General features: G+C 44.3%; 1 protein-coding gene across 2 annotated transcripts in view; it reads left to right on the top strand.

Annotated features, from left to right (window-relative positions):
• The window catches only part of LOC137423406 (kin of IRRE-like protein 1), a 446337-nt gene that overhangs the window by 332474 nt on the left and 92041 nt on the right, over positions 1–21822 (top strand). For both annotated transcript variants that reach the window (XM_068110539.2, XM_068110538.2), the window contains exons 6-7: positions 262–367; positions 4215–4363. In XM_068110539.2, coding sequence (XP_067966640.1) covers positions 262–367; positions 4215–4363 — 255 coding nt within the window. The remainder of the gene's footprint in view (positions 1–261; positions 368–4214; positions 4364–21822) is intronic.

The raw sequence follows: 21822 nt of genomic DNA, 5'->3' as shown, positions 1-21822 counted from the left end.
AGTGGTGCACTATCAATTGTTCCACTTGCCCTTTGTACTCATTGCAACTTACTGAAAGGCATTCACAAATACATTGGTCAATGGCAAAAGCAAACGTAGGCTCAACTAATGATCAAGATCTTGCCTTTGCCTGTGCATGGCTTAAACATTGTTCATTGATCAATGACAGTGAAAAAGGCTGGGCAGGTAAAAGGTAAAATGCAATGCCTTCATTAACTCAGTTGATCTGTCCTTGTTTGTCACCAATCCTCATGCGTGCAGATCCTCCCAAGGTGCATATCTCTGTGAATCCCCAACCTGTTCAGGAAGGAGAGAGCGTACGTTTTACTTGCTCTGCCACTGCAAACCCTGAGATCACGGCATACAGGTAGCTACATATGTTCAAGTATCTTTGTCTCCTCAACCTGAACCCCTGACACCCCCTCCATCTTACCTTTATATTCACATTACTTCAATTCTTTTTCCCAGCAATTTTAGGTTTTTATTCAATTCACTTGATCTAGATAAAGTGAGCAAATGGGTAAATATAAAATGACCTGCTGATTGATCAATTTGCTCTTTGTACAATCGAAGCATGCCTCTTTATTTTATTGATGGATGAAACTGCTCTCTCGCCACATGTTCCCTGGTACTAGAGCCTCTTAACAATGAATATGTGTCAATTCTGCAGGTATACATACAAATCTGTGGTTATTTTATTCACTTTACCTTCCAGGCATCTGATTATTTAAAAATATATTTAACACTACTGTGTTTAAACTTGGCGATAACCTCTGGATTTACTTGGCTGTTACTAAAGTATCTTGATATCAACAGCCCCAATGAGCACAAATCCTATTGTTCTTTGTTTCAATATCTATATTTGATCTATTGTTGATCCTGCAACTGCTGCAAATTATGTGTAGTCCTCAGAATGTGTTGGATTCCATTTCTGTCCGATGTCAGAGTGTACGCCATTATTCAAATGGAACTTATTGGACACTTGCAGGTAAAATTACCGCACAGCCAGATAAATGGGGATATTGGCCAATACGGGACTTTCAAAATGACGTATGAGTACAAAATGAGGCCTTTTGCGCATGCGCTGTGTGTGTTTACAGTGATTCGGTTCTGCTCGACAGGCACTTTAACCTGCCAATGTTAGCATGAAACATGTAAATCAAATTGTCTTTCAAACAATTTTCAGCATTTAAATGAAAAATTGCCAATTTTGAAATGGTAAACCATAATTGTTGTGTTCCTGCCTGCAAATCGCACTTGCAGAAATAGAGGAATACACAAGTAATATCCTTGATTGATAGGTGTTGGGTTTGTAACATTTCCTGTTAGTACATTTTAGTGTCGGCAGTGGATTTAATTTGTCTTATTTGTTTTAGTGTTTGTCGGATTTTAGTAATTTGTTTTAGTGTCGGAGTGTCACACACACACAGACGCTTCAACTTTTGGGAATAGATGCAAAAATCTAGTATTAATTTGTCTTGTGTCCCCGTAACCAAACAAACTATATTTATAACAGCCATCAAAGCTCCCACAGAGCAGGTGCCCATTGAGCAGTCTTCCAAGTCTTTCGTTTTGCAGAGGCACATCACTTTATTTCAGGTACTTTTCCAAGTATCGCTCAGAAGCTTGAAGAGCAATTCTAAGTAACAATCCTTATTATGGAGACATAATACATTTTATTTCAGCTTCCTGGGTTTCTGCGCATGTCCACCGTTCATTTTGGGGAAGATTACTTAATTTTGAAAGTGCCGTGTTGTAAAAATTCGACAGGAGAGATGGTGGAGTGATCCAGTGATGCGATGATTCCATTATCTCATCAAATAAAAAAGTTTTAAAATCTCACCAAACTTCCCATACCTCCCATGAAATCTGTCTCCATATGTCCAATTTGGGAATGCTGATAAGTCAATTTTGCAGATGTGTGCACACAACAATGAACTCCTCTTCATGTCGACGAATGGTGTCAAACCCCTCCATATTACGATCCTCCCCACTCTTTGCTTCCCAGAATTATTATTTCTGGGAAGTTATTATTATAAAAACTCCATATTTAATACTACCCTCCCCACTCTCATCGTCCCACCCCATCCTAGCTTCCCCCTAGTCCTGCCCCTCTTAGGTTATTCCTCACCCACCTCCTTTGTTTCCCTCTGCCCCACCCATCGCAGCCTCCCCTCTGCCCCACACACTCCTGGCTACCCACTTCTACCCAGCCATGCACCATTCCAGCTTTCCCCCAACCTGACACCTTCCCATATTCCACTCCCCCTCCCCACCCCCGTACTCTATCAGCTTCCCCCCTGCTCTGCCCCCTCTCCTTTCTACTTTCTACATTCCTACACCCTGCCAGAAACCACCACTCCCCTGTCCCTAACTGTGTGGACCTCAAACATCTGAGGCCTCCTCCCCATTTCTGACAGATCTCAAAATCCAGGCTTTTGATATTAAACCAGACTTCATCTGTTGACCAGAATCTTTCCTCCCACAAGACGTCCCTGACTCCTTTGTGTCTCTCCCTGGTCATTGTCTCCTCTGCTTTGAACAAACGGAATCCCATACCAGGGGGAAGAGTCACACAGTACATAAAGAACTCCATTTCTCACTATCCGTGTACTGCTATTACACCTCCAAAAACCAAGAAGTATCCTTGGCTGCGACTTCCCCTCCATTCCTACGACTTGTTTGTCCCATGTGTTGTACCGTCCTCCAAGCAGTGATGACTCCATTTATATCACTCTCTCAGACAACATGGACCAACTTTCAACCACTCATTCCAACTCTCTCTTCTTCATATGTGGCAATTTCAATTGTCACCATGCCAAATGACATGGGTGTTGGTACCTCTCTCACCAGCCATGGCACTTCAGCCAAGAGCCATCTGGCAAACTCTCCTATCTACTTTCTTAACAATCCTTTTGAGGAAGTTCAGTCACTCAATCTCTTCATCTCACTATCGGCCATGATCTTTCTTGGACAAACCACTTTTCAAAGTTGACATCAGAAGCCAGCCCTCGACTGGTCAACCACCATCATACAAAGTGCTTCCTTGGAACACCTGAACTCTTATTCACTTACAAGGCCTTCACCTGCAGCTTGATAGAGGCATGCTCTCCCCTCTGGGCTGGCACCCCTGCCTCATATACTTTCCTAAGCCTGACGCCGTGGAAAACCTTCAAAACAAGACCTTCAATATCATTGGGATCTCACACGATTAAGCTGAATATATGGGCCGATCACTCTCGCATCATAGACAGGTCGATTGTCTCTCTGTCTTGTGCCACATCCTTTCTGGTCTTGCACCTTCTCTGCTCTTTCTATGTTTTGTCCCTCCCAGGTTTCTGCAGTGCAATTGCGATCCACCAGCAAATCGACTCTCTTCTGGTGAAACCCCCAAAATCAATTTCCCCTTTTTTCCCCCCACCTGTGGAACAAATTTCAACATTCTCTTCAATCTCATCCTTCCCTCCAGATCTTCAAGATGGCTGGTCACCACCATCTCAGATCATCCACTTTCCAAAACCATGATCTACTACTATATTTTATACCCTTGCCAACCCCCAACCTCCTCCAGCCCATCACATTATTGTAAATTTCCTGAATTTTCTTCCTGAGAGTGTGCTTCTTCCGCCATGTTTTCCACCCCCTGCATCCTCCCCTACCCATCATTGTTACCTGCATCCGTTGTTTTTCCATCTACATCTGTTTTGTCCCTGAGCCTTGCTGTTTGTGTTTTTCCCATTCTCTTTCAGTTGTTCCTTTTGTTCTGGTCCAGTCTGTGTTTCCGCTCTTCCACAGGCCTTGACTTTGTATACAAAAAAGTGACATATGTCACAATGTGACTGGATTATGGAGGCATTGCTGTGTTGCACAATGCTAATTTGAAGACAATCACATGAATATATCCATGGGTTTACCTCCAGCTTTGGGCTCACCAAAGACTATGTTCAAGGATGACGTGTATATTAAATGTAGTGAAGTGATCAGTGGACAGTAGACAAATCAGTGATGGGATCCTAACATTTTGAGAAATTCTACTCAGGTATAACTCCTGACTGCAGATCATTGGGTGGGTGTTCTTTGTGTACCATTTACTTATCGAGACTATGCGCAGTTATTGCACGTGCATCATTAGGAGCATTTTACTGAAAACGATTACATGGCTTGTTTCTGAAATTTAATTGAAATTTGAACAGTCTCACATTTCATCCCTCCAGGTGGGCCAAGCATGGCTTGCTCATTGATGGAGTTACTGGAAGTGAGTACGAGACCACTGTGGACTATACTTACTACACGGAGCCTGTGTCATGTGAGGTGCAGAATGCTGTTGGCAGCACAAACGTCAGCACACTGGTTGATGTTTACTGTAAGTGGACTGTCGGCCTGCATAATAGATTATTTTACAAGTTTTGTTGAAGCGATATTACAACCTCTGCTTTTGGCCTTATGTAGCGATTAAAAATTACATTATTGCCAAGATTTTTGTTGCACTTTTACACAGATCATGGCTCATGCAACAGCTAAACAGTTGAGTGCAGAAGGACATTGCAGCAACCTTTGAGCCAGGAGGAACAGTCAGACAGTGGGACAATCACAAACAAACAGGCAAAGGACAGATACGCAGATGGGACAAAACAGGTACACAAAGAGACAAGTAGCCCACTGGTGTGTAAGTGAACATGCTGGTGAGGATGAATCGCAGATAGACAAAGAAGATATGTGTATACAGATGGCAAAGGTAGGAATATATAAAAGATCACAGGTATGTTTTGAGGATGATGCACTTAACATGACCGTTTGTATTTCCCATTTGTTGGTCACCCCAAATTTGTATCAACAAAGACAATGGTCAGAATATCCAAATTATGATATTGGTTGCTCTGCAAAAAAGGTTTACGTACCTAGACTGCAGATCCTTCTACAACTTCACTGCATTGTTGGCATCACTGAACCTTGCTTCAATCCAACATAATTCAAATTTATCTCAAACAATGTTAACTGGAAATGGTAAGGAATTTTGATGTACTTAACAAACATCTAACATTTTGTTATTTTGAGCATACATGTTAGACTTACCATCTGTCAAACTGCAGAATGTCCATTTAAACAATACAGATCGTTCAAAATGCTTGTAAGATTTTAGAACTATTAGCGCACAACTTTTTGGCTGCTACTTGGGATTGAACAGAAATACAAGGACCACATTTTCAAGCATGATTTATCTCTGCAATGTGAACTGATAAAACCACATTTAAACGAAAGTGTCAAATGAGGCTAATGTAAAAAAAAAAAATCCACGTTCAACTACACAAGTGTGTGGTTCTTGAAATTATGTGCCAGATACACCTCATGGAAAGGCTTTGCAATAGTGTGCTCACCTGATCTATTTTAATTTGGGTTTCAAACCTGGAGTTGAAGCTGCCGAAAACTTCCATTTCAGGCAGTATCACCACTAACATATTGTGCTAATTTCCCAATCATGACATTTATTGGCGAGGACATTAAGCCATCTATCCCATCTGCTTTCTTTTGCTATCTTTCTTAAGTCACCTATTGGATGATACAGATCACGTGATAATTTTCATAACCATCAATAGGCCTTATAGCTGGGAGGGAACACATGACCAAACATAACATTGCACTTTGGGAATGAGTACAGTTTTTTGTCCCCCGTCGCACCGCGGAGCGAAAGGGGGACTATGCTTTTCCCCTCCGTCCGTGTGTGCGTCCGTCCGTCCGTCCGTCTGTGCGTGCGTGCATCCATGCGTGCGGATGTGCGTGCGTGCATGCGTAAGCGAAGGACCGAATTCTAATTTGGTGTGTAGGTGCAACTAGGCATATGGAAGAACCCTATTGAAAATTAGGTCGCCACGTCAAATCCAAGATGGCCGCCACCATGTATGTCTGAACCTTGTGAGCAGAATATCTTGAAAAATAAATGAACTACTAACTTCTAATCTGGTGTGTGGGTGTATCGACGCATAAGGAAGAACGCTATTGAAAATTGGGTCGCCATGTCAAAATCCAAGATGGTCGCCACCATATATATGTCTGAACATTGTGAGCGAAATATCTTGAAAAATAAACGAACTACTAACTTCTAATCTGGTGTGTGGGTGTATCGACGCATAAGGAAGAACGCTATTGAAAATTGGGTCGCCACGTCAAAATCCAAGATGGCCGCCGCCATGTATGTCTGAACCTTGTGAGCAGAATATCTTGAAAAATAAGCGAAGTACCAACTTCTAATCTGGTGTGTGTGTGTATCTAGGCATAAGGAAGAACGTTATTGAAAATTGGGTCGCCACGTCAAAATCCAAGATGGCCGCCACCATATATTTATCTGAACCTTGTGAGCGAAATATCTTGAAAAATAAAGGAACTACTAACTTCTAATCTGGTGTGTGCGTGTATCTACGCATAAGGAAGAACGCTATTGAAAATTTGGTCGCCATGTCAAAATCCAAGATGGCCGCCTTGCGTCTTCCACTTTGTCAACTCACATCACTTCACCGACGGGGGACCTCGGCGTAACGCTTGTTTATCACTGACTCGTACATGTAAATGGGTCATTAATTAAATTTCTAGCGTAAATACAAGTGATTAACTTGCAATGTGTTAAAAATCACTTGCTCAAATCAACTCGACTATGAGGTTAGAGCAGTGTTTCTCAAACGGTGGGTCGTGAGCCGCAAGGGAGTCGTGAATGGGTTTCCGGTTGGAGATGAGCGGGATCAAAACGAAATTAGTAGTGACCAAAACTAAAACCAGAAACAGGCTGAGCGCTGTTGAGAGCAGCCTATAATGTTCGCTGAGTAAGACTAGTAACCAAATTGACATGTGTGCAAAAAGGAAATCAAAATGGCCTAGATTCCAGCCTCTTTGTTACTCCTGGAAGTCGGGGTTGACACAAATGGGCCCGGCCCAGTTTTCCCCACCTGCATTTAAAAAAAAACACCTACTTGAATAAACCCAATATTTTCCCCAGTAAAGTGGGTTTTTTTTAAAATCCCCATCCCTGTGTTTTTTTTATTTAACCCTTCTAGGGAAGACAAGGGGTCACGGCAACCAAATACCAGGACGGGTGGGTCGTCTGGTAAATCTGGCTGAGAAACACTGGGTTAGAATGTTTCGTGATCCAATCCGAACCACTTTATCATGATGCTCGTGACCTAAAATTAAATCATACATGTGTATATTATGTTTGTCCATTATTTGTTAATGTCCTTGTAATTCCTATAAATTATACTTATGCACACTTTTTTAAATTACTCTTCTTTTTTACATGATCTTAGGCTCGGGGTAGAGCTTCCCCCCACACCTCCACCACACACATACATATGAACATACGTGACACAGCACAAGACAGTTCGACAAGACAAACACAACCTATGAGCTTGAGGGAAGTGTGGTCACTTCCCTGGGTACTCTGGGTACCAGTAATGTCACAACAATGGCGCAGCTTTTCTCACCGCACTCAGTGGGAACTTTTCCAAGGAATTTCCTCCTCCACATGGATGTCAACCTACAGGGTTGTATTTGTCATGTGAGTGATTTATTAAGAAGCTTCCTCATGAGCCTGAGATAAATGTGAGAAAAGGAAATCTTTTCTAAAGTTTTATTTTTTACCGTTTATTTCACCATTATGGGTACATTTTATTTAACCTTAACCATATTTTACAGGAAAGCGATTTATTGGTTAATACAGTGTGAAATCTAAATAGTTACTGGAATATGTATTTTTTGGAAACTATGGCCATCATGATGATACGCTTTAAAGTTAGGGCTATTTTATGATTTGGTGTAGCATTAGATGAGTGTTATGCTAATGAAAGAGCTAAAATGTAATGTTCACTCCAATTAAATAATAGTTATCGATAAATTTATCTTCAAATAAATTTTACCAGTATCGACTAAAAACACTTCACTGACAAAAAATGAATTCAAAAACAATACAACAGATTTAATAGTTATGCAATATTGAACGATCAATATCAAACTTCTGGATTAAATTCCAATGCCTTATTTTGGGATCAATATAATAACCATCTTTAATACACATTTAACTTTTCACCCTTGAGTTAACGCAAAACCAGGATAACTTTCATTTTGATGAAGGATGATGATGTCAACTCCCGCATCATCAGATGCATATGGCTGCCAAAGCAGTTTCTTAACTATTGGGCACAAACCTGGTTGAGTAACCACTCCAACGCAGGATACTCGAATGGCACATTCATCCCAGTAAGCGTAACTTACCTCTCCGATTATTCGGCTGAGAAATGTTGTTGTCCTTATTTTTATACTGATGCAGACAGTCTCAATTTCTTTAAAGACGAGTTTCATGCTTCAAATAAAACCTACTTACAAACAACCTTGTAAAGGGAATGTAAATGCACAGTGTAGAAACTTACTCTCACAATTATTGTAATGATCTTTTCTTCCATGCCATACTCTCCAAACTAAAAGGATTTTTTTTTTGTATGCAGAATCGAGGCCCGTGTAAGAGCTAACACATTCAACATGAAAACATGCACAGACACATAAAACATACAATGAAGGGAGCGGGAGACAAGAGGGGGAGTGAGAGGGAAGCACACAAGCACAACAACAGTAGAGAACAGGGACGTCAGTAGATCTGTGGAAGGCGGAGAGCTGGGGAGGAGGGAGAGGTACACGGTATAAAGCAAATTAACACTTCTAGGGATTTCAGGAAAGAAGTTGGGCATTGAAAGAGGTGGATTTGGGGTGTATTAACGGGGGTAGAAAAGATCAAGGTTTGGGATGGGGGAAGATAAGAGATGGTGGTAAACAGCTGTTTTAAAGACCTGGAGGGGGGAGAGGGATTGAAGAGATTGCGGGAGTTTGTTCCAGAGGCGGGAGAAAAGAGGAACGAAAGATTGAAGGTGAGCAGAGAGTCTTGATTTTGGCAGTTTCACCAGAAGAGAGTTTTTACAGATCTTGTGCGACCTGTAGGAATATTTGTGGGGCAGAGCACATACAGAGCAGGGAGCAAGCAAGGAGCAAGGAGCAAGGAGCAAGGAGTACAAGGAGTACAAGTAGTACAAGGAGTACAAGGAGTACAAGTACAAGAGTACAAGTACAAGGAGTACAAGTGTTACGTGGTCCCCTCAGTGCATACCAGGTCTCGGTGACCCCCGGACCGTGAGAGGACCTTCGCCAGCAAATAGTATTATATAGGCGCATTCGCCACGCAATCCATAGGAATTTCACCCAGGAGACAACTGATGTGCAAGTATATATTTCCAATGGTAATGATACCAAACACTTTCAAAGACACAACCACGGAGATTTTCCCCGAGCAATCAACAATACACAACCAGGCACAATCAATATTACAACCATGTGAACTCATCTACACAAACTCTAAGATGGCCATCTTAATCTTATACATTCCTCACGTGAGCCCCACTCCTGACTCCCTCCGTGGTCAATGTCTCTCCTCTCCGCACACGGGCGGTTGGACGAACCCCGGGCGGACGTGCTCCCAACGTGCAGTCTCGTACTGGGGCCGCGGCTGCAGCGCACCTCCTTGCCAAGCCACGGGGCAAACCCAGCGCGGCGTCCAACGGGCGCGAGGCCCCAAGTGCGACCCTTACGCGTCCTTGTAGATGGGCAAAAACCCAGCGCGGCTTCCGACGCGAGCGAGGCCCAACGTGCGGACCCGTACGCGTCTTTGTAGACGGGGCAAAACCCAGCGCGGCTTCCGACGCGAGCGAGGCCCAACGTGCGGACCCGTACGCGTCTTTGTAGACGGGGCAAACTGTCCCGGACGCTTGGTTTCGTGCACGAACTCACGGTGACTGGACGTGTCAAAAGGTATTTACCGCCCAGGTAACTCCTCTCGCCAGACGTTTCGAAACGGCGCGTTTTCCACGCAGCGCAAGGTCGCTTCCACCTTTTGTCGGAGCGGGGCGAGGAAGAAGAAACCTTCCTTTCCCTCGTGTTTTTTCTCCTCCCTTTCCGTCACTTCCGTTTCCGGCCACTTCCGTTTCCTGCCACTCTTTCAGAAGGGCTCCTGACCCTCCAACCACAACAACTACCCAACAACTTAATATACTACACCCGGAAGCAAAGACCTGCATGGTAATTCACATACATTCACATAAATATGTAACACTCCCCCCCTTCAAGAAAGAAAGTTTGAACCCAGCGAAAACTTTCTTTGCCGGCCAATTTGGAGAAACAAACCAGATAACTCAACCCCCCCACATTATCAGTTCCCCCCGGGCACAGTTATCACTTAAAAATAAAGCCAGTTAAGCCACTCGATAGCACTTTTCCGGGAGGCCAAGCCGAGTATTCACTACATGGATGCCTTTAGGAACGCGGAGTTCACGGTTAGTCCGTGCAGGAAAGTTCTCTACATGGGCGCCTTGAGGAACGTGGAGTTCACGGTTAGTCCGTGCAGGAAAGTTCTCTACATGGGCGCCTTGAGGAACGTGGAGTTCACGGTTAGTCCGTGCAGGAAAGTTCACTACATGGACGCCTTTAGGAACGGCGTTCACGGTTAATTCGTGTAGGAATCTTGGCTCGGCGGCTCCGCCGCCTTCAGTGCTTCAACTTCTCAGAACGTCCCTAATAATTAGGGTGGGACCACTGGTCCCTGTAGTCCCCTGAATACCGGTCTTCTTCTCGGCCACTACTTTGCCAATTCTTCCTTCGGGAGCGGCCGTAACTCAGGGAGCCTCCATAATAATATTGACTGCGGCCACCACCAAAACTACCGCCCAGTTGTCCTCTCCTGTAGACCTCTCGACGCCTACGAAATGCCTTCCCTACTGTTATGGTCCGACCCTCCAAATCCTTGCCATTCCAATTCTTCTCTGCCTCTCTGGCGTCTTTTGTGCTGGCAAACGTGACAAAGCCGAACCCTCTTGACTGTTGCGTTTCCCAGTCTCTTACCAACCGCACTTCCACCAGCGGCCCATATCTGTTGAAGACAGAGGTCAGAACTTCTTCCTCTGTTTTGAAGTTCAGTCCCCCTACAAATAACTTGGCACTTTTGTCACCATCCCGAGCTGGTGTGGTGTTATTTTCCCTGCTGGGCTCTTTATCAACCCTCAGGTTACCATAAACTTGACCCCCGGCCAAATCATTCCCGAGAACCACAGATACACCCTCTACAGGAAACGTGGCTTGTAAACCGACGGTGACCGGTCCTGACACCAAATCGGACTCCAACTGGATGACCTGAAGGGGAGCACTAACACCGCCCCCGATCCCCTGTAAACGAACACTATCCCCCGTTGCCGTCTCCTCGGACCATGGCAAAATGCCTTCAAGCATTAAAGATTGATGGGCCCCTGTGTCTCTCAATATCCTAACCGGTCTCCGGTTAGTCGAGGCTCCATCCAGTGACACAAACCCCTCGGAAACAAATGGTTGGTAACCCTCTTGATGGCGATTTCTTACGCTAGCCATCGCATTCGGAGTTGTAATAGTCGGACTCCGCTCTGGGTTGTCCCTTTTCATGAGGTAACAACTGGACATCAAGTGTCCAGGTTTTTTGCAAAACGCGCAAGTAGGCCCGGAGGAAAAACTCGGGGTCTGCCTCGGGCCCCCCGAAAAATAAGTTTGTCTTGGGCCCGCATCCCTCTGATTTCGAACCGGTGGGGTATCATAGTTGTCCCCATAATCATCTCGAGGCCGCCGCCATGTATGGTCGTTCTCCGCACCTGCTGTTCCCCACCTCCCCTGCGGAGATCTAGGCGAGGAGTTAGGTTCGTGGACCCCTATTCGGTGGGTTAAGGCATAATCATCTGCCATGGTGGCTGCGTCCCACAACTTTGGTACCTTCTTTTCCTGCAGGTACACTTTGATGTCCTCGTGGACACACTGCTGGAATTCCTCCACCAGGATCAAGTCCCGCAATGTCTCGAAGTCTTTCCCGACTCCTTTTGACTCACACCACCGATCAAACATGTTTTCTTTCACTCTGGCAAACTCCACATGGGTCTCACTCTCCCTCTTCCTGGCATTCCTGAATTTTTGCCTGTAAGCTTCCGGAACCAACTCATAGGCCTTGAGGATGTGCTTCTTCAGTACCTCATAATCTGCACATTGGTCCATTGGTAGCGCCGAATAAATTTCCTGAGCTTTCCCCACCAGCACACTTTGTACGAGTATGGTCCAGGCCTCCTCCGGCCAGTTTAATTGTCGAGCCACTTTCTCAAAGTGTGGGAAGAATTTCGCGACTTCCTTTTCACTGAACGGTGGAACCAGCCTCACATGTCTGCCCACATCCCAGGTTTTCTGGTGAGGTGTCGACCCCGTCAGCAAGGGTGGTGCCTCTCCCCGTTCTCTCATTAACTCCAGCTCCTTGAACTTGATTTCCCGCTGAAGCTCCATGTCACGTTCCTTTAATTCCCTTTCCGCTTTTCTCTCCTCTGCTTCGAGTTCCCTTGTTTTCATCCTTACTTCTGCTTGTTTCTCTTCTCTCCTCTCCTCTGCTTTCCTTTCTTCTTCTGCTCTTTCCTTTTCTGCTTTCCTTTCTTCTTCTGCTCTTTCCTTTTCTGCTTTCCTTTCTTCTTCTGCTCTTTCCTTTTCTGCTTTCCTTTCTTCTTCTGCTCTTTCCTTTTCTGCTTTCCTTTCTTCTTCTGCTAACCTTTCCTGGAGTTCTCGTTCCACTCTCCTTTCCTCTGCTTGTTTCTCTTCTCTCCTCTCTTCTGCTTTCCTTTCTTCTTCTTTTAACCTTTCCTGGAGTTCTCGTTCCCCTCTCCTTTCCTCTGCTTGCTTCTCTTCTCTTCTCTCTTCTGCTTTCCTTTCTTCTTCTTTGATCCGTTCCTGGCTCCGTAATTGCAACTCCAGTTTCCGGAGCTCCACGTCTTCTGGTTCTTCGGGTAGCCACTCCCAGGCTAACTCGTCCCATGTTCCTAATCCCACCATAGATTGTATCACCGTGGCCTGCAACTCTGCCTTCCTCAAATTAGTTCGGACCTCCAAGTTAAAATGTTTGGCCAATTTCAAGAGATCCGACTTTAGCAACGCTCGGAACTGTGCCTCACTCGGGGTTACCCCAAAGTTCTGTGCCACAAACGCCATGGTGCCTATCGTTAACACCTGTTAACCTTCACCCCAAGACTTTCCCCAATTTCTCAAAAAAAAAATATTACCAATTAATAATTAATTAATAAATTTTAATTACCAAAAATATTATTATTTTATTATTTTATACACTTTTAGATCCCGGACGTAGACCCAATTGCGAAACCGCAAATCGTAATTTGGACGAGCCCCAAATTCTGTTACGTGGTCCCCTCAGTGCATACCAGGTCTCGGTGACCCCCGGACCGTGAGAGGACCTTCGCCAGCAAATAGTATTATATAGGCGCATTCGCCACGCAATCCATAGGAATTTCACCCAGGAGACAACTGATGTGCAAGTATATATTTCCAATGGTAATGATACCAAACACTTTCAAAGACACAACCACGGAGATTTTCCCCGAGCAATCAACAATACACAACCAGGCACAATCAATATTACAACCATGTGAACTCATCTACACAAACTCTAAGATGGCCATCTTAATCTTATACATTCCTCACGTGAGCCCCACTCCTGACTCCCTCCGTGGTCAATGTCTCTCCTCTCCGCACACGGGCGGTTGGACGAACCCCGGGCGGACGTGCTCCCAACGTGCAGTCTCGTACTGGGGCCGCGGCTGCAGCGCACCTCCTTGCCAAGCCACGGGGCAAACCCAGCGCGGCGTCCAACGGGCGCGAGGCCCCAAGTGCGACCCTTACGCGTCCTTGTAGATGGGCAAAAACCCAGCGCGGCTTCCGACGCGAGCGAGGCCCAACGTGCGGACCCGTACGCGTCTTTGTAGACGGGGCAAAACCCAGCGCGGCTTCCGACGCGAGCGAGGCCCAACGTGCGGACCCGTACGCGTCTTTGTAGACGGGGCAAACTGTCCCGGACGCTTGGTTTCGTGCACGAACTCACGGTGACTGGACGTGTCAAAAGGTATTTACCGCCCAGGTAACTCCTCTCGCCAGACGTTTCGAAACGGCGCGTTTTCCACGCAGCGCAAGGTCGCTTCCACCTTTTGTCGGAGCGGGGCGAGGAAGAAGAAACCTTCCTTTCCCTCGTGTTTTTTCTCCTCCCTTTCCGTCACTTCCGTTTCCGGCCACTTCCGTTTCCTGCCACTCTTTCAGAAGGGCTCCTGACCCTCCAACCACAACAACTACCCAACAACTTAATATACTACACCCGGAAGCAAAGACCTGCATGGTAATTCACATACATTCACATAAATATGTAACAACAAGCAAGGAGCAAGGCCGGAGAGGAGTCGGTAGAAGACAGAAAGACCGCCAACCTGCCTGCGGTGAGAGAGAGAAAGGCCCTCAGAATCAGCTTCATCGTGGGAGATACCAATGATTCTGAATGCTTTGGTTTCAACCGTGTGAAGCCGAGCTAGGTGTGAGGCAGGAGCACTAGCCCAGAGGGAAGAGCAGTATTCCATTGAGCTGCGGATGAAAGCTTTGTATGTGGTGAGGACCTCAGAAGTGCCCAGAAAGGACTTCACACGACGGAGGATGCCCAGACGGCGTCTGGCTTTGGAAACCAGCTTGGAAATGTGGTTTTCCCAGGAAAAATCATGGCAGACAGTGAGACCCAAAAGCTTGACTGACAGAACTTCCTGGACAGGATTGTTCAGAAAGTAGATGGGAGGGTTGTCCAGATGGTCTTTTCAGAGAAACAAAGTGATAGTGTGAGATTTGTCAGGATTGAAAGACATGTTCCACTTGTTTGACCAGTTTGAGATATTGTCCAGGTCTGCAGAGAGTGAAGAGGCTGCTGCATGTCGATCTGAGGGTAGCGATATGGAGATGGGTGGGTTTTCTGATGACTACACTCACTGCAGAGAGTGTAGTCATCAGCAGAGATATAAAATGATTTTCCAGAAAGTCGGAGAGATCATTAATGAAGACCAGAAAAAGCACAGGGCCCAGAACACTGACTTGAGAAACTCCAGCCTGAACAGGAAGGGGAGATGAGAGAATTCCATTCAGGGTCCACACGTTGACGATGACCATAGAGGAAGTCTGCAAACCATGCGTGGACGTTTCCATGGATACCATAGGAGGAGAGTTTGGTGAGCAGAGCAGGATGCCAGACCTTATCGAAGGCACGAGATATGTCAAGGGAGACAGCTCTGATTTCCTGTTTGGCATTGATGACCTCCATCCATCATTGTTGAGACAGCAGAAGCAGCATGTCCAGAGTAGAATGACCTGGTCAGAATCCAAATTGATGATCAGAGATCAATCCATTGGAGAAGAGGTTGGATTTGATGTCAGAAGCGATGATGGATTCCCTGACCTTGCTGAATATTGGGAGCAGGCTGATTGGTCTGTAGTTGCAAGGATCTGTTTTTGCACATTTTGTGTGTAAAGCGGTAATGTTGGCTGATTTATAAGCTGATGGCAGATAACCTTGAGCAAAAGAGATGGTGAAGAGAACAGAGAGAGGGTGAGATAGAGCGGCAGAGCAGCATTTTAGGACCCGTGGGCTGATGCCGTCTTCTCCAGTTGCAGAATCAGAGTCGAGTTTGACAGAAAGTTCTTCACCTTGTCAGGAGAGAAGGACACAGAGTCCAGGAGCAGCTGGGTTCGACTGGGTAAGGTGGGTACAGACAGAGATGGGTTTGGGACACAATATTTTTAGGCAAACACAGAGTTGAGGCATTCGGCTTTGTCACGTGCAGAGTCAGTTGTATATCCATTTGAGGTAAGGGAGGGGATGGAGGTGGAACAAACACCAGAAACAAATTTGACGAGACGCCACCAGGATTTGGAGGATGGAGACAGGTTTGAGAGTTAAGTCTTGAGAGTAGAGAGATAGTGTTTCCTGGCTCTCCTGAGGGTAGACACACACTTGTTCCAAGCTTTGTGAAAAGAATGGAGATTGCCTTTAGTTGGATTCGCCTTCCAAGAGGCGAAGGCAAGTTGTTTCAGGGCAACTGCCTCACCACAATATTCAGTGTACCAAACTGTACCATGGATGGGAGGAAGGGTATGACAACTGAAGACGAGATTGGATAAATCTGTGCATGAGAGAGAGCAGTTTACTTTGGAAGAATTCCCAGGAATAGTCGATGTCAAAGGCAGTAGAGATGGGAGACCAGTTCTGATGATTGATGGCTGCTTGAAGACCATGCCAGTCGGCCTGAGTGAAATGTGAGACTCGCTGACGCTGAGGAGGCTCCCTGAGAATGGCCAGAGTGATGTCCACTTTAACAAGCAAATGATCAGATGAACCGATTGGAGCAGAATAAGAAGAGCTGACATCTTCAGGGAAGTTTGTCATCACAAGTCTAGAAGAGAAGATCTCCATTGACTGAGATCCAGGTCGGGAAATTGACAGATTGTGTCAATCCCAGTTGGTCGCAGAAGTCCTTTGCTGAGGTGCCATGGTTGGTGAGAGAGGTACCCACACCCAGCCAGCTGGCATGATGACAGTTGAAGTCACCACATATGAAGAAGGGAGAGTTGGGATGAGTGGATAGAAGTTGGTCCATGTTGTCAGACAACGAGATGTAAATGGAGTCATCACTGTTTGAGGATGGTGCAGAACACATATGAACAAAAGGTGGGAGCGGAGGGGAAGCCATAGCCAGAGGTACTCCTGGGGGTGGTTTGGAGAGAGGTCAGTGCAAGGAGAGTGTGGAAGAGAGTTTTTGATAAAGATAGCAACCCCACCACAAGGACGAGGCTCAGGTCTATCATACCGGAGGAGCGAGTAACCAGCAAGAGATATTAAGGAATCAGAGACATCTTGAAGGAGGAAAGTTTCTGTTCAGCAGATGAAGTCTGGTTTGTCAGAAGCAACCTGTATGGCGTGATCAATCAGGTTAGAGAAGGTCCCGGATGTTTGAGGTCCATACCGTTAAGGAAGAGGAAGGGGGAGCATCGGGTACAGGGGAGGGGAGGGGAGGGGTAGGGTAAGATGAGGGGTGAGAGAGGGAAGTAGGGAGAGCTGTTGATAGTGTGTCAGAGATTGCAGAAGATCTAGGAGAAATGGAAGGATGAGGAGGCCAAAAGGTTTGATGGTGATGGAATGAGGCACAGTGAGGTGTTGTTTGAGGGGGGGGGCAGAGCAAACTAGAAGGTTGGAGGAGGTATGAGATGGAAGGGAGAGGAAATGGGGAGGAGGCAGCTTTGAGGAGGGGGGGGGGGGAAGAGGAGAGAATTGGAGAAAGATGGTAGGGGGAGAGATTGGAAAGTGGGGCGTGGGGGGGGGGGGGAGTTTTGAATGGAATGGGTGAGGGGCAGTTTTTAAGGGGAGGAGTGAGGGGGGATTTTGAAGTGGAGGGTGAGGGGGGAGTTTAGGAGGGGAGGTGTGAGGGGGGAGTTTAGGAGGGGAGGTGTGAGGGGGGAGTTTAGGAGGGGAGGTGTGAGGGAGAGTTTAGGAGGGGAGATGTGATGGGGAAGTTTAGGAGGGGAGGTCTGAGGGGGAGTTTAAGAGGGGAGGGGTGAGGGGGGAGTTTAGAAAGTGGATGATTTATGAAAAACGAACATTTATTACAAACTGGGTTTATTGTGATTTTCAAGTCAGAGATCCTTTTGAAAACGATAGAGGAGGGGTGGAATGAAGGTGAGTTTAGAGAATGTATAAAGGAAGAACTGTGAGAGATTGAACTTTTTTTTTTGAAATGGATTGATTTGATGAGGAATTTGAAAAGAGCCTTTTAAGTAGGAAGAAGAACAGCTTTTTATCATATACCACTGAATAAAACACTGCAGGGGAAAGTTTAAACATACTTAAAGAATATTTAAACAAAACCGTGAAAAAATATGTGGGAAGCGTATGCTCATTCCTGTTGCCATCACCCATTTAGTGATTCCTTTTTTAAGTGACAGCATTGACATGTGTCATAAAGATCCTTTACACTCTGTAAACAATTCTTATTCAGCCACGAGTTTAGAAAACCTCTTCGGCTCTTATGTAAGCTTTTTACAGTGAAAGGATGAGTGAGTGAATACAAATGTCCTTCAGAAATCATCTCACCTCGTCTCTGATGTAGCCAAGACTGAATTATTGTGAGACAGCAAGGACCACGCTGACCTTGTCTCACAATGCTGGATGAAATGTTTTGTCATCAGATAATAGAATAAAGACAATGCCTCACCTTTGCCCCATATGTTATTTTTTCCATTTTGCTTCTCTAATGCATCTATATTTACTTTTATTCTGTTCCCTATTGATGAGCAAACAGTGCAAAGAACACTCAGAAGACTCTCAATGCTGATGATCAACTCGACATTGTCATGTCACAATGCTAATTATCCTTTACCTTCGAGCTACTGTCACAGTAGCTGTGAAAACATTAATTGGGACCTGAATAGACCAGGAGCCCAGAAGGTTTATTCAAGTGAAAAGCGCCGAAGCAACTGACCACGTGGGTTGAAAGGGTTCTACCCCCACATCACAAAAATGCATTGCTGCCCAGTCAGCGCCGGGGCCTTCCCACCCAAATCGCCCAAAATAGGGACGCCATTACCTAAAATCCTATTTTCATCAATATCTGGAAAACTATACATGGCAGTATCACAAATCTGGTGTCTACACCCATGTTTTCATGGTCAATCATTATAAAAATGTATATCTCCTTAGCCAGGGTTGTGTCTTTCCCACCCAAAAGCACCCAAAGTGGCGGGATCACCTTCTCGGCCCCTTCAAAGCATCTCCTTTTCCGTCCGGCCAGGTTTCCTGCTAGGTGATCAGGCGATGGCTCTGATAACGTCTCTGACGATTGTTGATTTTGGTAGCATATCCCCACAGTTGAATGCAGAGTGTTCTTGACATCTGGTGTCTCAGTGTTTACATCGTAGTTGTCCCAGGCTAATGCTGAAAGACAAAGAAAATGATGATGTTAATTAGGGCAATGAGAGTCAACACATGTTCACTAGTAGTAGTGGTACTAGAAATAGTAGTATTAGAAGTAGAGTAGTAGTAGTAGTAGTACCTGTTCCCAATCCATCTCGCAGAAGAAGCCCAGCAGGAGTTTCCCATTCACCATCAGAGCATGTGTAGGCAATTTCAGTCTCAAGCCCCTTCACTTCATCGTAGCTGATACAATGGCCAAAACGGTTGAGGATGGTCAACACTGTTTTCGATCCTGTCAGTGTTCCCAGTCCTAACCCAAGATGGATACTCAGAATATGATGACTTCCAAGTTTGAATTTTGGCAGATGGATACTCAGCAACATTGGAAATAATGGTAAATTTGAATTATTTGATCCCATAAACCTACCCATTGGCACCAAAATAACTGTACTAGATGCTGTACTAGAATCTGAGATATAGTTATTTTTATGTAAAAATGGCGGACATTGTGAAATTCAAAATGGCCACCATTGGAATAATATTTTAAAAATGACACCAACCCAGTTGTGTTCCTTGGGGTTTAAGGAAATCAAAAACATTGGTGCAACTAGTATAGCAAATTTTGCAATAAAATCAAGACATGTTACATAACACCATGTACAGTACAATATAATACACCATTGTTTAGATAATACATGGTGAATTTAGTCATTTTTAAAGCACTGCAATTGTTGGCAATGTAATAATTGACCATGAAAACATGGGTGTCGACACATCATTTGTGATATTCTCATGTATAGTTTTCCAGATATTGAGGAAAGTAGGATTTCAGCAATTGTTTCCTTACGTTGGGCGCTTTTGGGTGGGAAAAATATGACCCTTACTAAGGAGAAAACTGCATTTTTGTAATGATTGACCATGAAAACATGGGTGTAGACAGCAGATTTGTGATATTCCCATGTATAGTTGTCCAGATATTGAGGGAAATAGGATTTTCAGCAATGGTTTCCTTACTTTGGGCACTTTGGGTGCTTTTGGACGGGAAAGACACAACCCTGGCTAAGGAGAAATGCATTTTTATATTGATTGACCATGAAAATATGGGTGTAGACACCAGATTTGTGATACTGCCATGTATAGTTTTCCAGATATTGATGAAAATAGGATTTTCGCTAATGGCATCCCTATTTTTGGGCGATTTGGGCGATTTGGGCGGGAATGCATTTTTGTGATGTGGGGGTAGAACCCTTTCAACCCACGTGGTCAGTTGCTTCGGCGCTTTTCACTTGAATAAACCTTCTGGGCTCCTGGTCTAGAACGCTTTATTCATCACAATAAATAAAGAACGGTCAATTTATGCTTGGCCATCGTGCTTTGCTGAACGGATAAAACTATGAATACAGTGGGAATACAGAATAAAATTTACACCACAACATGGGAGGATCAGAAGATCTATGCAAATACTATATAGTATGATATATATATATATGATTGTAAAAAGTGAACTTTTCTCATGATAAATTCACAAAAGTAACAAATACACTAGCGCTCATCATTCGATCTATATTTTTGTTGTGAGAAGCCACAAATATTTCCAAAAAGTCGTATCACCCATGGCAAGGATATTCTTGGAAAAACATCCCAGAAGCTTTTAGTTGAAAATGTACTTTGACAAAAAATGATTTCAATAACTTTATTTTCCACCCATTTTCAACTTTGTGTATATTTGCCCTTGGGGAGACATACATAGTATAGTACGATTCAAAGAGAATATTGCTGCAACAGAGGGAACATTATCCAATAATGTTGAAGCTTTGATCCACTCCAATCTGGATGCTTCAATCCAGCATTAGACTTTGTTCTGTAAGCCCCTGCTCACCAAACTGTGTGCCAGAGTAAATGCCGAGGCACAAAAAGAAACACTTTAGGCATGACCGATGGGTTGGCCGTCACACCTCAATCTTCACTAGGTTCCCGGTGCCACACATGATTACTGCTCTCAAACACTTCTCCTTGGACTATGTGACAAAAACCTATGACAGCAAATCAGCAGATTACTTCAATAAACTTTTCTACCGCACGATGGAAACAAAGCAATGCCAAAAACTATATTTTTGTGCATTTTTTCAATATACTTTTAGAATTATTGTTAATGAAGACTGTTTATTATCATGTGCATTTTAAAGTATTTGTATTGTAAAAACAGGGAAAAGACAGCAATATAATTTAGGTTAAACAAAATTCTGCATAACACCACACTTAATACAATTAATAGATCTATGCAATTCTATGTAGATAGATTTTGTTTATATTTTGGAGTTGGGAATAATTTGACTTTTTAAAAGGATTTTTTTTAACGCAGGCCTAAAACAATACATCTCGACATTGTAAAAATCGAGCATTTAATACCTTAGGGCAAAGAAACAGTCATTAATTGAGCTTTTAGAATTTTGGCAAATTACCTTTGGATGAACCCCACAATAACTTGTAACAAAGATACAATATAGTCCAATAATGTGCGGAATTAGTTTGTTAAATAATTTTGACCATTACAATACACTCTCAGACTTCATCATGATCCGAAGAATCTTCAAGAAATGCATCATCTATCCAGATCGAAGGATAAATGTCACAGGTGGAGAACTTCAAGAAACAGGTCATCAATCCAGAACAAATGATCAATGGCGCCGGTGGAGAACTTCAAGAAACAGGTCATCAATCCAGAGTAAAGGATCAATAACACTGGTGGAAAACGTGATGGAATAATAAAACTGAACACTCATTTTGCCCCCACAGGTAGAATTGGAGAAAAGAAGGCAGGAAAAATAATGTCGCTTGTCAAAGTTCTGCGCACCAGACTTTTACAAAACTACTCACTTTCCCTTACAAAATGTTTTTTAACATGGTGTACAAGAATTCATCAAAATGTCTGTGGCCTACTTTAAAAAAAGGAGGTGTTTCTACAA

The sequence above is a fragment of the Myxine glutinosa genome, chromosome 3, assembly GCF_964187855.1.
Source record: "Myxine glutinosa chromosome 3, kmMyxGlut1.1, whole genome shotgun sequence".
Taxonomy (NCBI): Eukaryota; Metazoa; Chordata; class Myxini; order Myxiniformes; family Myxinidae; genus Myxine; species Myxine glutinosa.
The sequence above is the reverse complement of the archived record's forward strand: the minus strand, read 5'-3'. Positions and strand labels throughout refer to the sequence as shown.